The sequence below is a fragment of the Aquarana catesbeiana genome, linkage group LG06, assembly GCF_042186555.1.
Source record: "Aquarana catesbeiana isolate 2022-GZ linkage group LG06, ASM4218655v1, whole genome shotgun sequence".
Taxonomy (NCBI): Eukaryota; Metazoa; Chordata; class Amphibia; order Anura; family Ranidae; genus Aquarana; species Aquarana catesbeiana.
This window is the reverse complement of record NC_133329.1, coordinates 315,627,024-315,643,693: the sequence shown is the minus strand read 5'-3', so window position 1 is coordinate 315,643,693 and position 16,670 is coordinate 315,627,024. Positions and strand designations below refer to the sequence as shown.

General features: G+C 43.5%; 1 protein-coding gene across 3 annotated transcripts in view; it reads right to left on the bottom strand.

Moving 5' to 3' along the window:
* The window catches only part of LG06H21orf58 (linkage group 06 C21orf58 homolog), a 94,402-nt gene that overhangs the window by 29,213 nt on the left and 48,519 nt on the right, over positions 1 to 16,670 (bottom strand). For all 3 annotated transcript variants that reach the window (XM_073633702.1, XM_073633700.1, XM_073633701.1), the window contains 3 exons: positions 4,874 to 4,947; positions 4,544 to 4,729; positions 2,153 to 2,267 (listed from right to left, as the gene is read on the bottom strand). In XM_073633702.1, the coding sequence (XP_073489803.1) occupies positions 2,153 to 2,267; positions 4,544 to 4,729; positions 4,874 to 4,947 (375 nt within the window). The remainder of the gene's footprint in view (positions 1 to 2,152; positions 2,268 to 4,543; positions 4,730 to 4,873; positions 4,948 to 16,670) is intronic.

Here is a 16,670-nt window from a genome sequence, read left to right as displayed (position 1 = left end):
TTTTTTTCCCCAGGTGAATGGGTAGGGGTACCATGTACCCCATACTCATTCACATAGGGTGGGGGGCCGGGATCTGGGGGCCCCCTTGTTAAAGGGGGCTCCCGGATTCCGATAAGCCCCCCGCCCACAGACCCCGACAACCAACGGCCAGGGTTGTCGGGAAGAGGCCCTTGTGCTCATCAACATGGGGACAAGGTGCTTTGGGGTGATTACTTGTAAGATAAATGTTAAGGGCATACATGAAAAACATATATATATTATATATATTATATATATATATATATATATATATATATATATACATATATATATATTGTTAGAATCTACAACCCCTGGCAAAAATGATGGAATCACCAGTCCCTGAGGATGTTCCTTCAGTTTATTGTTGTAGAAAAAAAGCAGATCACAGACATGGCCAAAAACTAAAGGCATTTCAAATGGCAACTTTCTGGCTTTAAGAAACACTAAAAGAAATCAAGAAAAATAATTGTGGGGGGCAGTAACAGTTAGATTTATATAACAAGCACAGGGAATAAATTATGGAATCACTCAATTCTGAGGAAAAAATTATGGAATCACCCTGTAAATTTTCATTACAAACACTAACACCTGCATCAGATTAAATCTGCTTGTTAGTATGTAGGTAAAAAAGGAGTGATCACACCTTGGAGAGCTGTTGCAGCAAGTGGACTGACATGAAGCATGGCTCCAACACCAGAGATGTCAATTGAAAAAAAGGAGAGGATTATCAAACTCCTTAAAGAGGGTAAATCATCACGTAGTGTTGCACAAGATATTGGTTGTTCACAGTTGGCTGTGTCTAAAACATGGACCAAATACAAACAACATGGGAAGGTGGTTAAAGACAAGCATACTGGTAGACCAAGGAAGACATCAAAGCGTCAAGACAGAAAACTTAAAGCAATATGCCTTGAAAACAGAAAATGTACAACAAAACAAATGAGGAACAAATGGGAGGAAACTGGAGTCAACATCTGTGACCGAACTGTAAGAAACCGCCTAAAGGAAATGGGATTTACGTAGAGAAAAGCTAAAAGAAAGCCATCTCTAATACCTAAACACAAAAAACAAGGTTACAATGGGCTAAGGAAAGGCAATTGTGAACTGTGGATGATTGGATGAAATACATATTCAGTGATGAATCTCAAATCTGCATTGGGCAAGGTGATGATGTTGGAAGTTTTGTTTGGTGCCATTCCAATGAGATTTATTCAGACGGCTGTCTGAAGAAAACATGCAAATTTTCACAGTCAATTATGATATGGGGCTGCATGTCAGGTAAAGGCACTGGGGAGATGGCTGTCATTAAATCTTCAATAAATGCACAGGTTTACATTGAAATTTTGGACACTTTTGTTATCCCATCTATTGAAAGGATGTTTGGGGATGATGAAATCATTTATCAAGATGATAATGCATCTTGCCATAGAGCAAAAACTGTGAAAAAATTCCTTGAAGAAAGACACATAAGGTCAATGTCATGGCCTGCAAACAGTCCGGATCTCAACCCAATTGAAAATCTGTGGTGGAAGTTAAAGAAAATGGTCCATGACAAGGCTCCAACCTGCAAAGATGATTTGGCAACAGCAATCAGAGAAGGCTGGAGCCAGATTGATGAAGAGTAATGTTTATCACTCATTAAGTCAATGCCTCAGAGACTGCAAGCAGTTATAAAAGCCGGAGGTGGTGCAACAAAGTACTAGTGATGTGTTGGAGTGTTATTTTGTTTGTTTGTTTTTCATGATTCCATAATTTTTTCCTCAGAGTTGAGTGATTCCATAATTTATTCCCTGTGCTTGTTCTATAAATCTAACTGTTACTGGCCACCACAATTATTTTTCTTGATTTCTTTTAGTGTTTCTTAAAGCCAGAAAGTTGCCATTTGAAATGCCTTTAGTTTTTGGCCATGTCTGTGATCTGCGTTTTTTCTACAACAATAAACAACTGAAGGAACATCCTCAGGGACTGGTGATTCCATAATTTTTGCCAGGGGTTGTATATGTTGTGCTAATTATAACTTTTGCATCGTAATATAAAGATTTATATAATTTTCAATAGAGGGTTCTTTGGCTGCAGTACCGTTGTAACATTTTCAAAGAGTGTGTATACAAACAGTTTGTCAATAACTGACCTTCTTTAATGCTGCCTGAGCGTGGTGGCTGATAGGCCTGTGGAGGAGGAATCTGAGTGATAAGTGGCTGCTGTGGAGGTAGCTGCTGAATTATGGTTGCTGGTTGCTGGGGCAACTATAAATAAAAACACAGTGATATTGAGTTAACATCTAAGAACATCTAAGAATTTAGGATAAAACTCTGTCAAAGCTCTATATATGCCTTTTATGAAAAAACTTTCTTAGGTTGCCCTGAAGCCTCCTTTTGTGGCAGAATGATGTCCCGGGACTGGAGGTGTAAGCGGGACCTAAGCAGTGTACCAAACTTATGGAAGAAACATGAGGCAGAGTGGTGTAGCCCTGTTTTTTATATCAACAAAATTCAAACGTCATCTGACAAGGCACCATGGTCAACTATAATCTTGGCACCACAAAAGCAGTTTCCTTGTCTGCAGAATACCGATAAGGAGGTAGACTTTACTCCACAATGATACAAGTTCCACTTACAATTTCACAGTGTCAGAGGAGTGGTCCATTGGAGGGGGCGGTGGTAGAGTTATAAAATGATGGATTCCACCAGGCCACTGCAGACGGTATATGAAGGCCAGAGACAATCTGTGTGGGACTGGTACAGAGTGAACACCCTAAAAAGGAAAGCTATGCATTCCTACTTGTCCTGAACCTCTGCTTACCACCTGTGCTTTTCCTACCCAGTGGCGCTCTTTCACTACCTATTGCCTCACAGCAGGCACAATGTCAGCCCCCCATATTTATAGAGTCCCAATATTGCTGTCCAAATCTCATGGGACTTCGGCATCCAACAGTATCACCATCCTTCCCAAGATGCACACCCGGAGCTCAAGATAGGAGACGTTTCCTCCCTATTGAACCCCCCCCAACCTGAAGAGACAGTGCAGCTCTGCCTTAAGGTTGGAGGAAATACCGCAATCTGCACCTGCCAACACGGGGGGGGGGGGGGGATGCAGGAAAGTCTGGAAGAATTCACTTTCGTTGTAATATTAGTGAGCAACAGAATAATGCTGATGAAGTTTCCTAATAGTTTATATACTGCCCAAAGTAGGTTTCAGGAGACTGATTCATCTAAATGTGGCTAGCATGGCCTCCTTTATGTTCTTGGTTCTGCTTGGCAGTTCTGCAATTTTTGGACATGCCTGGCTCAAGCAGACCTAAACTGCCAACCCTTCTGCATCCATTTTTCTTTGTTTGTGATGGCTTCCAGTTTTCCCAGCTATAAATGTAACCTGCAAATGTAAAATGTAAGTTTCCATCAAGACCTCACACAGCAACATGTTCATTGACTCTAGAATCATATCACCTTGTTGTGTCCTGAAGACATACATACATTACATTGAGCCCAGGATTTTTTTGTAATAAGAAAAAAAACTTTATTGAGACATGGAGATAAAGAAAACATGAAAAAGCAATATAAGTAAAGTGGTGTTCAACCCCAAAAAAAAAAATGCATGAATGTGCCTAAAAAAAAAAAAAAAAAAAAATTTTGGAAATTTTTTAACTCACCTCTAAATGGCTGTTGCTAGGGGGTCCCTCGTAGTCTGCCTCCTTCAGTGCCTGGGATGGTAACATCACTTCCCCTCGGTGCAGGAAGGGCTCAGCTCTGCCCCCTCCTTCTTGTCAATCATCTGGGAATTACAGGTCCCAGATGACTGAGCGGCCAATCGCGGCGCCGCGGGTGCCCAGCTGTGAGGGGGAGACGAGTGGGGCTTCTATCCCCCGCATCGCTGGACCCTGGGACAGGTAAGTGTACAATTATTTAAAGTCAGCAGCTGCAGTATTTGTAGCTGCTGACTTTTAATTTTTTTTTTAAATGGGAACTCCTCTTTAAGTTAGTTAAATGAAGTTAAAGTGGAAGTAAACTCCCATGCATGACTTTTACCTAGAGGTAAGCCTATAGTAAAATGTACCTATATGTACAATAAATATCTCCTAAACGTGCACTGTTTAGGAGAGATTTACTTTTGATGAAGCCAGTGACGTCACTGACATATGCACTCTGAAGGAACGGCATACCGTGCCGTTCCTTCTGAGTCCTGTGCTGTGAACAGTGGCTCCTGCCTGTGAGAAGTAATGTCATCGCAGCTCTGGCCCCTTACACAGCTGGAGTCCACAAACCTGGAAGGGAGACCAGGTGAAGATGGAAGCACCTTCTGCGGTGACAACGCTCCTCTGGATGGCTTCGCTCTAAAGTAACTTTCACATAATGCATGCGATGCATACTAGCTCATTATGGCTTTACCTTGCAGGATTAAAAACCAGTTAAGGCATAGAGATTCTGAAACAAAAAGCCAATCCATTTTTGTGCATCATACAGAACATTAATAAGGAATGATGCAGCTTACTCTTTTAATTGTAATCAGGCACTGGTATCCATACCTGCTGCTGAATGATCCTGGGAGGCTCTGGTGGAGGAGGAGGAGGATAAAAGCGTACTAGTGGTTCTGGTGGAGGTGATGTGTGGTAAATATGCATAGGGGCAGCCACAGGTTCTATACTGATCTTTTTCCTGCGGGTCCCTTCCCAGGTATGTGGCCGGGCTATCTCTTCTAGGAGGTGTTGTTCCTGCAAACGAAAGCACAAGAATCACATTTGGGGAAAATAAATATCTTTTCATAGAAGTACATACTGTATTTGTGATGATGTTAAGACTGTGTAACACATCCCTGTATTTCATTGCTGAGTTGTGCAGCAATTTTTTATACTCACTCTCAGTTTGTGCAGCAAATCCTTCCTCCTGCGTAATGCAGATTGTAGAGCATCTTCCTGTCCATCATAACTCCCTGAAGACAAAGGAAAACAATCACAGCACTACCAAAGTAACACCATCCTGCACATTCTACAGCTCTGCACGAGGTGGATTTACACGTCTTGTATAGAGCTGTCACCCTGTTTCTAACAACCATTCATCACTAGGGATGAGCTTTCTGTTCGGGTTGAACATTGGCTGTTCGCCCGTTCGTCGAAAACTGAACATTTGGGGCCGTTCGCGCCAAATTCGAGCGGCACGTAACGACCCATAATGCACTGTGGGAGCGCACTGCATTGCTGTCTGATGATTGGCCAAGCATGCACTGTGACCCGCATGGCATGGCCAATCACAGCGCCTTCAGCAAAGAGAGCCATAATTGGCCAAAGGCAGGGTGCCTTTGGCCAATTATGGCTCAGGGGTTTAAGTCCACGCCCCACACTATATAAGGTCACCTGCACGTTGGCCCTGTGTAGTGTGTTGCTGGCGTTGACCGAGAGAGTGTCATTTCGTTTAGATTGAGCAGGCAGGCGATTCAGTTAGCTGCAGTGTATTTATTATATATACATCCAGGCTTGTGTATATATATATATATATATATATATATATATATATATATATATATATATATATATATATATATATACATACACACAATGTATCCAGTTTAGCTAGATCTGACTGCAGTATGTTCCTGGTGTACCGTTTCTAATATACTTCAGGCAGGCAGGGGATTCAGTTAGCTGCAGTGTATTTTATATATACAGTCAGTCTTGTATATATAGATAGATATATATATATATATATATATATATATATATATATATATATATCCACTGTATCCAGTTTAGCTAGATCTGACTGCAGTCCGTTGCTGGTGTACTGTTTCTAATATACAGTACTTCAGGCAAGCAGGTGATTCATTTAGCTGCAGTGTATTTAATATATATATATATACATACAGTCAGTCTCGTGTGTATATATATATATATATACACACACACACACACACACACACATATACACTGTAGACATGTGCACAGCCAAAAAATTCGTTCATTTTCGTTTTCGTTTCATTAGTTTATTATTTTTTTTCGTTTTTCGGGTCATTTGTTATGATCGCGATTCGTAAATTCGTTCATTCGTAAATTTGTAAATGCGTTCATTCGTAAATTCGAACATTCGTTCATTCGTACATTCGTTCATTCGTACATTTTTACATTTGTACATTCGTAAATTTGTAAAATCGTACATTTGTAAATTAGAAAATTCGGAAATTTGTAAATTCGAAGTTTGAAAATCCAAAAACCCGAAAATTCAAAAATCTGAAACAGTAACTAACTATTAAATTATAGGTATTGTAATTTCCTTTCAAATTTGACTGTCAGTGAACGTAACAAATACGAATTTAATTTAAGTTACGAATTATCCAAAATGAATGCTGCATCTAAACAAATGGAACGGAACAAATTAATAATAATAAAATGTTATTATTATTATTATTGTTATTTATTATTATTAATTCATTACGTTCCATTCATTTGGATACGGCATTCGTTTTTTCGGATCATTCATAACTTCGGATAAATTTTATATGTGTTACGTTCACTAACAGCCAAATTTGAAAGGAAATTACAATACCTATAATTTAAAAATTACTAGTAATAGTTAAGTTATTATTAGTTAACTATTATTTCAGATTTCCGAATTTTCGAATTTACAAATTTACTAATTCACTAATTCACTAATTCACTAATTTACTAATTTACTAATGTACGAATGTACGAATGTACATTCGTAAAATGCGAATGTACGAATGTCCGAATTTACGAATGTCCAATTTTATCGAATTTATGAATATTCGGAAAAAATTTGTTAAATGGGTTTTCGTTAATTTGGATATTCCCAAATTAACGAATTTGTCGAAATTCGTTAAAAAACAAATTTGGAACTAAACAAATTGCACATGCCTAATACACTGTATCCAGTTTAGCTAGATCTGACTGCAGTCCGTTCCTGGTGTACTGTTTCTAATATACTTTCAGGCAGGCAGGTGATTCAGTGAGCTTCAGTGCATAAAATATATATACAGTCTCCTATGTATATATCCACTGCATTCTAGCCTAGCCAAGCCTATATCTGACTGCAGGCCATTGCTGGTGTACGTTTTCAAATATACTTTCAGGCAGGCAGGCAGGCAGGTGATTCAGTGATCTTCAGTGCATAAAATATATATACAGTCTCCTACATATATATATCCACTGCATACTAGTCTAGCCAAGCCTAAATCTGACTGCAGGCCATTGCTGGTGTACGTTTTCAGATATACTTTCAGGCAGGCAGGTGATTCAGTGATCTGCAGTGTATTAAATATATATACAGTCTCCTACATATATATATCCACTGCATTCTAGTCTAGCCAAGCCTATATCTGACTGCAGGCCATTGCTGGTGTACGTTTTCAAATATACTTTAAGGCAGGCAGGCAATTCAGTGATCTGCAGTGCATAAAATATATGTACAGTCTCCTACATATATATCCACTGCATTCTAGTCTAGCCAAGCCTATATCTGACTGCAGACCATTGCTGGTGTACGTCTTCAAATATACTTTCAGACAGACAGGCAGGTGATTCAGTGATCTGCAGTGCATTAAATATATATATATATATATACAGTCTCCTACATATATATATTTACTGCATTCCAGTCTAGCCAAGCCTATATCTGACTGCAGGCCATTCTTCATTCCTGGTGTACGTTTTCATATATACTTTCAGGTAGGCAGGCAGGTGATTCAGTGATCTGCAGTGCATTAAATATATATACAGTCTCCTACATATATATATATATATATATATATATATATATATATATATATATATCCACTGCATTCTAGTCTAGCCAAGCCTATATCTGACTGCAGGCCATTGCTGGTGTACGTTTTCAAATACACTTTCAGGCAGGCAGGCAGGTGATTCAATGATCTGCAGTGCATTAAATATATATATACAGTATCCTACATATATATATATATATCCACTGCATTCTAGTCTAGCCAAGCCTATATCTGACTGCAGGCCATTGCTGGTGTATGTTTTCAAATATACTTTCAGGCAGGGTGGCAGGTGATTCTGTGATCTGCAGTGCATAAAATATATATACAGTCTCCTACATATATATATCCACTGAATTCTAGTCTAGTCAAGCCTATATCTGACTGCAGGCCATTCCTGGTGTACTTTTTCTAGTAAACTTCAGGCTGTGTTTTGCTAATAAAATTTTACAGCATGTCCGGAAGGCCACCAAGGAGAGGCAGACACTCACAGGCCACTAAAAGAGGGAAAGCAGGCTCTGTGTCTACAGCCAACAGTGCTGGTCATGGACACGGTGCATCCTCAGCACATGACCGTGGGGCACGCTTGTCCTTTTTTTCGGCAGCTGGCTGTGTTGATCCACAACATGCAGAAAAGTTGGTAGAGTGGATAACTAAGCCGTCCTCATCCTCCTCATCCTCTGCCACTCAGGCTCAGAGTAATTTGCCTGCCATTGCAGCTGCCAAAGCGGCCTATTCCATTGGCTCAATGTCATCAGTCACTCCTTCCCTAGCCCCACCATCATGCACGGAGGAGTCAATCAAAGTGTCGGGTACATGCTGCAGGAGGATGCGCAGCATTTTGAAGGCTGCAATGATGGTACCCAGGTTGGGGAAGGCAGTACCGTGAGCCCAGAGAGAGGGGGTGCCCAAGAAGGACAAGAAACTGGCAGTCATGTTCCCCCAGCTGCAGCATACTGCCAGGTTTGCTCCAGTGACGAGGAGGGAGGAGATGATGAGGTCACTGACTCTACGTGGGTGCCTGATAGAAGAGAGGAGGAGGAGGCACATCTCCAACGAGGCAGGATGCCCTACAGGGGCCAGCTTAAGGGCAGCCACCTGACTGCATCATACCACAGAGCTCCGTATGTGCAGGGCGCTGCTGACCCCCGCATATTTTGAAAAGTTCTTTGGTGTGGGCCTTTTTTGATACGTGTGCAGCAGATCGCACCGTTGCTGTTTGCAACATATGTCTGAAGTGTATCAAGTGTGGCCAAAACAGCAGCTGCTTGGGCACCACATGCTTGACCAGACATATGTCGACCTCCCATGCAGTCCGTTGGCAACAGTACTTAAAAGACCCACACCAAAGAACAAGGCAGACCTCTCCTTGCTCCTCTTTAGCTGGGATCTCCAACCCCACTATACCTTCAGTCCTCTCAGAAACCTGCACTGAGAGGAATGAAGGTGTAGAATTAGGTGTACCAAGTACTTGCAGGCAATCTGCTATCGCTACATCAACATCCGATTGTAGCAGGCACATTTCTCTACCCCAGTTGCTAAACCGTCAAAAGAAATTTGGTCCCAGCCATCCACATGCTCAGCGGCTGAATGCTAGCTTGGCTAAATTGCTAGCACTCCAACTGGTGCCTTTTCAGCTGGTAGACTCTGCCCCCTTTCGTGTATTTGTGGAATGTGCAGTACCTCAGTGTCAGGTTCCCAAATGCCATTTCTTTTCACAGAAGGTAATTCCAGCTCTCTACCGGCATGTGGAAGGCAATGTCTTGGCATCGTTGGACAGGGTGGTCAGCGCTAAGGTGCATATTACAGCTGACTCATGGTCCAGCAGGCATGTTGTGCAATGTTGTGGCACCACCACCAGTGCCTAAGGCCCAATTTTTCTGCCCCTGTTTAACAGGGGCATGTAATTACAGTTTTTGCTGTAATATTTCACAGCAGGGCTCGTTCCTGCGCTCAACTAGAGTATCCATGAGGGGTTGCAGTATTGTGGCACCACTACCAGTGCCTAAGGCCCAATTTTTCTGCCACTGTGTAACAGGGGCATGTAATTACAATATTTGCTCTAATATTTCACAGCAGGGCCCATTCCTGTGCTCAACAAGAGTATCTGTGAGGCGTTACAGTGTTGTGGCACCATCACCGCCTAAGGCCCAATATTTCTGCCCCTGTTTAACAGGGTCATGTAATTACTATATTTGCTCTAATATTTCACAGTAGGGCTCGTTCCTGGGCTCAACAACAGAATCTGTGAGGGGTTACAGTATTGTGGCACCACCACCACTGCCTAAGACTTCATTTTTCTGCCCCTGTTTAACAGGGGCGTGTAATTACAATTTTTGATCTAATATTTCACAGCAGGGCCCGTTCCTGTGCCCACCAAGAGTAACCGTGAGGGCTTACAGTGTTGTGGCACCACCACCACACCACCACCAAAGGCCCAATTTTTCTGCCCCTGTTCAACAGGGGCATGTAATTACAATTCTTGATATAATATTTCACAGCAGGCCCCGTTCCAGCACCCATCAAGAGTAACTGTGAGGGCTTTTCTCTGTTAAAAAAAACTGTGAGGGCTTACAGTGTTCTGGTACCACCAACACCTAAGGCCCAATTTTCTGCAGAGTATATAGGGTAGGCCGTATAGTATATACAGGCGGTCCCTTACTTTCAAACATCCGACTTACAAACGACTTCTACTTACAAACGGAGGGAGACAACAGGAAGTGAGAGGAAATCTATCCCTAGGAAGGGAATTTCTTTCCTGTAAGAGTTAATATGGGAAAAAGGTGTCTCCACTGATGCTTTATCACCAATCCTTGTTTCCCTAGTAACCCAAAATTTTCAAAATCCAATTGTCATTGGGACAGAAAGTGAGGTGAAATCTTCTGAACAGGGGCACAGAGAGCAAAACAAATGTTACAGGGGTGATAACCTTTCCCTATGTTATCCAAAAAGCTTAAAAATTGATTTTTTTGGCTGGAGCTACACTTACAAAATGTACCAGTTCCAAATTACAAACAGATTCAACTTAAGAACAAACCTACAGTCCCTGTCTTGTTTGGACCGCCTGTATACTGCTGCTCAGAGTATATAGGGCCTGGGGGCCCCACGCCTTTTCTTTTTTTAATTTGGGTGCGGGGTTCCCCTTAATATCCATACAAGACCCAAAGGGCCTGGTAATGGCCTGGGGGGAGGGGGTACCCATGCCATTTTTCTCAATAATTTTCATCCATATTGCCAGGACCCGACATTACATTACAGCCGCAAGCAGTTTTAGATGACTTTGATTTCTTTTTTCTAGAAATGTCATTTTGTGCAGGGACTGTTCTAAACACGGGAAACGCGCCACTTTACAGGCATACTATAGTCACCCCCCAAGTATGATATATTTTTTTTTAACATAAAGTTTATTTAATTTTACAGACAGACAGAGAACAAATCACGGTTTAAATACATTCTGGCATAATCGTTTGACAGTGATACAAGCTATTGTACAAAGAGTAATTGCAGTATGTGCAACAGTCATTTAAGTTATAAGTGTCAATTACAATAGTAACCCAAATAGCAATTTAGAACCTAGGGGCGAGGGGGGGGGGACATGGGGGGGGGGTCGGGTCTCGCTCGGACGATCCTTTCAGTTAATTCCTATGAGTAGGTTGAGGTTTGATAGTGATCGCTAGGGTAAGTGGTGTTAAAGGGGGTGTGGGGGAGATATAGCTTCCAGGTACTATTCTAGAGTCAGATGTCTCGCTTTCACCCAATTGGCCCATATCTTATCAAATTTATGTGGGCAATTTCTTCCTAGGTATGTTAGTTTGTAGAGAGGTAGGGCAGCATTTACCAAGGACAGCCAGAGTTGTTTAGTAGGGGGTTGAGTCTGGTTCCATTGTAAAAGAATAGCTTTCCTAGGGTAGAAGGCTGCATAAAAGACAAATAATTTTTTCCCCTGGGGAGCTTCAAGGAAATCACATATACCTAACAGGAGCGGAATAGGGCTAAACTGGACCGTGACCTTCCCTATAGAATTGATATCATTCAGGACTACCCTCCAAAATTCCTCCACCTTGGTGCAGGACCAAACCACATGGATTAAATCTGCATCATATGAGCCGCATTTAGGGCATATTGCCGATCTACCCGGGTACATTTTCGCCAAGCGTGCTGGGGAGTAATAGGCACGATGTAAAAATTTTAACTGGGTGTATCTGTCTCTGGCCGAAATCATTAGGGGTAGATATTGCTGAATGTCCTCTTCCCAGTCCTCGTCAGTCAGGTCTGTAATATCGTTCTGCCATGTTGTGTACAATCGAGAGACCTTGGAGGTATCTAAAATGGCCAGCTTATTATAAATTGGAGAAAGTGTTCCACCACCGTCCAAAGACCGCAGCATATTCTCTAGGTCAGACATTTGTAGTACTAGCAAAGGAGGGAATTGGGAGCAGTATGCATGGCGCAATTGAAGGTACCTAAAAAACATCTGATTCGGTAGGTCTTTGCTTCTCTTTAGGGCATCAAAGGAAATCAGCTGTCCCCCAGACACGATGTCTCCCAGTCTTGTAATCCCATGTCTAGCCCATATACTCGGGTCTGGTATAGAAGTAAAGTGGGGTAGACGGGGGTTACCCCATAGCGGAGTTGAGGCAGACCACGTGTTTGGTTTCCCAATCTTCAAGCTGACCGTGTCCCATACCTTAATTGTTGTCTTCATGAGCGGAGTCACCCGGGGGCTAGATTTAGGGCCTTTGTGGATAAAGTTGTTCAATTCAACAGAGGATCCCGACAGCACTGCCTCCAGTCTAGGGTTAGCCGGTGTCTCGGTCAACCACCATCTAACGGTAACCAGGACCGCTGCCCAGTAATATTTTATGAAGCATGGTAAAGCCAGGCCACCCAGTGTAACCGGTAGTTGCAGTGTTGTTTTAGCTATCCTAGGCATCGCTCCCTTCCATATGAAGGAGGTGACTATGCTGTCCAGCCTATTAAAGAAAGAGACGGCTATGGGTATAGGAGTCTGCCTAAAAAGGTAAGTGAATTTAGGCAGCACTGTCATCTTGACAAGGTTAACTCGTCCCACTGGCGTGAGTGGAAGAGACTTCCAGGCTGCACATCTTTGGGACAATTGGGAGACTACTGGGTTCAAATTTAGGGAAATAAATTGGTTTAGGTCTCGGTGTATCTCCACTCCCAGGTATGTGAACTGGGATACCCTCTGGAGTTGTTCATCTGAGGGGGGGAATTTATGCCGGCTTGAAGCGGGAACAGTATGGACTTTCCCCAATTTATACACACCCCTGAGTATCGCCCAAATTTATCAATAACCGAGAGCGCAGCCCGCAGGGAAGTCCCGTCATCTGTGAGATACAGGAGGGTGTCATCGGCATAAAGTGACACCTTTTTGTGGAGGGGGCCTACTGGAATTCCTTGTATCTCAGGGTTAGAACGAAGGAGGATTGCCATGGGTTCTATTACCAATGCAAAGAGTCCCGGGGAGAGGGGACATCCCTGTCTCGTTCCCCTATTCAGAGAAAAGGATGGGGAAAGGACATTACCGGTACGGACCCTGGCCGTCGGAGACTTGTACACAGCCTCGACCCAGGAAATGAAGACTGGGCCAAATCCGAACCTGCGGAGGACCTCCCACAGATATTGCCACTCGACTGAGTCGAAACCTTTCTCTGCATCCAGCGAGGCCACCACCGCAGGGCGGCCACCTCCAGTCCCAGAGGCCAAGACCGAATACAGTCTATGGAGATTAATATCCGTTCCCTTGCCTGGCATAAAGCCTGATTGGTCTTCATGCACCAAGGTGAGTATCACCTCGTTCAATCGTCTGGCTAGGATTTTGGTCAATACTTTAGAATCCGAGTTGAGGAGGGATATCGGCCTGTATGGCGAGCATAATTGAGGGTCTTTTCCTGATTTAGGAATCACTCTTATAATAGCTTGGGCCATGGAAGGAGGAAAAGCCCCCGCCTGTAATGTTTTTGTAATCATATTATGCAACCTAGGTGCCACCACCTCCATATTTTGTTTATAAAATTTTGGTGGGAATCCATCTAATCCCGGGGTTTTACCTGATTCCAATGAACCCAGCGCTGTTTGGACCTCCTCAAGGGTAATCAGGGCCTCCAAACTTTCTCTCGCTGCGGGGGTAAGAACCGGGAATGACACTCCATCCAGGAACTCACAGAGCTCCCTGACGGAGTAATCCGCCCTAGAGGAGTACAGTTTAGAATAGTAATCATGAAACAGGCATTGATTTCCACCGGGGCAGCCACCAAGGTCCCATCCTCCCTCCTAAGCCGGGCTATAGTGGAGACCGGGGACTGCTCCTTAGAAACCCAGGCCAACAGTCTGCCCGTTTTATCCCCCTGCTCAAAGATTCTTTAGGTTTGAACTAGTTGCTGCTTATTTACCTTTGCCACTCTGAGCAGCATCACTTCTCTATATGCTACCTTCATATCTTGACCTGTGATGGGGTTATCGGTCTGAGCATAATGGGACTCGAGGGCCTGGGCCTCTGCCTCCGCCTGCTCCCATGTAATCAGATCGTTCTTGCGCTCAGTAGCTATAGAGGAGATATAGCATCCTCTAATGTAAGCCGTGAAGGCCTCCCATTCGTTCCCCGGTGAGGTAGTCCCTGCATTCAGTAACCAGAATTGTTTGATTAGATTGGCTATTTCGAACTCTATGGTGGGATGGGTTATCCAGAATCTGGATAGGCACCAAATTCTATCTGCTGAAGGTGTTGTGGTTTGTATGCAACAAATCAGGGGGGAGTGGTCGGATATACCTCGAGGAAGCATCCTGATATCCTGAATTTTAGGGAGCATACCGACACTAGCGTATAGAAGGTCTATACGGGACAGCGTGTTATGAGATAAGGAGTGGCAGGTATACATGTGTTCCGAGGGATGCTTCCACCCCCATACATCCACCAGTCCAATTAATTACACCCATCTAGAAAGCGCAGAGTCGGTTTGAGAGTCTGGCGGAAGCCTATCCATAGAGGGGTTCGGTGGGATGTTGAAATCTCCGATTAGGAGAATATTATCTGTGGGGAATTGTGCCAACAAAGAGGCAATAGATTGGAGGAGAGAGAGGGTAGCAGGAGGTGGCAAGTATATACCAACGATCACCATTTCAAGCATAACAATGAGCACATGTATCAACACGTACCGTCCCTCCGGGTCCAATTTTACCCCAAGGAGCTCAAAGCCGAGTGATTTATGTATCAGAATACTAACCCCTCGGGAATAGCCCGAGTGGGTGACATGGTAATGATGGCCCACCCAGGGTCGTTTAAGACTCATAATTCTACTACCCACTAGGTGGGTTTCTTGAAATATACAAATTTGGGGGTTGTATTTTTTCAGATATTCGAAGACTAAAGAGCATTTGATCTTATTATTAAGACCTTTGACATTCCAGGATAGGATCTTCAATGGGGCCATATTATAATGGGGGGGGATAATTAACGGGAAAGTCCTTGTGGCCAGGACACGAAGAGACCAGCACACCCACCGAGTCCAGATCAGCAGAGATCCGGCTGTCACATAATACAAAGGCTAGAAAAGTAAAGTACATCCTCTCTTGCACATCTACAATCACTGTTCCCTGTCTGATATTAAATAAACAAAACCAGTAACAAAAAGAAAAAAAAGAGCAACACAATAAACAAAAAACGCCTCCCGACCCACCCCACACCCTGATAAGCATATCTCAGGGTGTCTGTGTACCCAAACCTAACCCAACAAAACAGTTATATAGCTATGCCGTAGGAGAGTCTCCTGTGGGGGCAGTGCGTAATAGACAGCACACCTAGGACACAATTCCTGAAGGCGGGAGCAGGACACTCCGTTTACCATTGTTTCTGAAGGAAACTTGGGGTAGTAAATCACATATACAAGAACATATCTATTTGAATTGATTAGCACCCTACACTTAGAGTAATCTAAGGGCTTAAACTTAGTTACGATATAAACTTAGGTAACCGAATAGAGACGCTAAGGTCCCCCATAAGAAAAAAAAAAAAAAAAAAAGAGAAAAGAACAAGGTTAAATCACAAAACTAATAGGGGGGATATGGTCCCCCTCATTCCCCATTTTCCTCCACCTCCCCAGGCCTCCGGTGAGCACCAATGAGCGATAACAAGTCCCGGTTTAGGAATAATCCTTGGACAGGAAGTATAGCACACTTACTTGTGAGTCCTGCAGCTGCAGAGGCAGGAGTTCTGAAGTCCTCCTCGCTCCCCCACGGCCGTCCAGTATGGGTAGAGGGGCAGTTCAAAATATCTTCCAGGGGGGCTAAAAAAGGAGGGGGGGGGATGCCCAGTCCCATCGTACGGGGAGAGTCAACGCATAGGGTGTCTAGCGAGGCAGTCTATAACAGTAGCCCATGCACGACCTCTGCAGCTCATGGATTCCAGTCCAGCACATGGGGACATGTCTCAACAACTCACCGCATGGCATCTTAGTGAGGAACACACTATAACTTCCCAAGTGCCGGGACCCGTGTCTCTGTTGGGTAACATAATCCCTTGTTCTCTAAGGGGCCTCCCCAACGCTAGGTTACAAAAAAAAGGGAAAAGGGATTATAGTCACAGGGGATAAGTGAGTGGAGTAGACCATAGGCAGACAGGGACCGCATGTGACCGGGAGAGAGAAGGGGAGATGAAGTCAGTGCAAGGAAAGTGATCAGCGGACCCTGGGGAGGGATTCCAACCAGCGGGTTGCCTCTTCAGGGGATGTAAAAACTTAGTTGACTCACCATCCACCACTTTAAGTCGGGCCGGGAATAACATATTGTACTTCATCCCCCTAGTACGGAGCTGGGCCTTGACATGGTCAAAGGTACGTCTTTGCCGCTGTGTTTCCATGGAATAATTCGGAAACAGCATAATTTTCACGTTCTCGTGGCGCAGC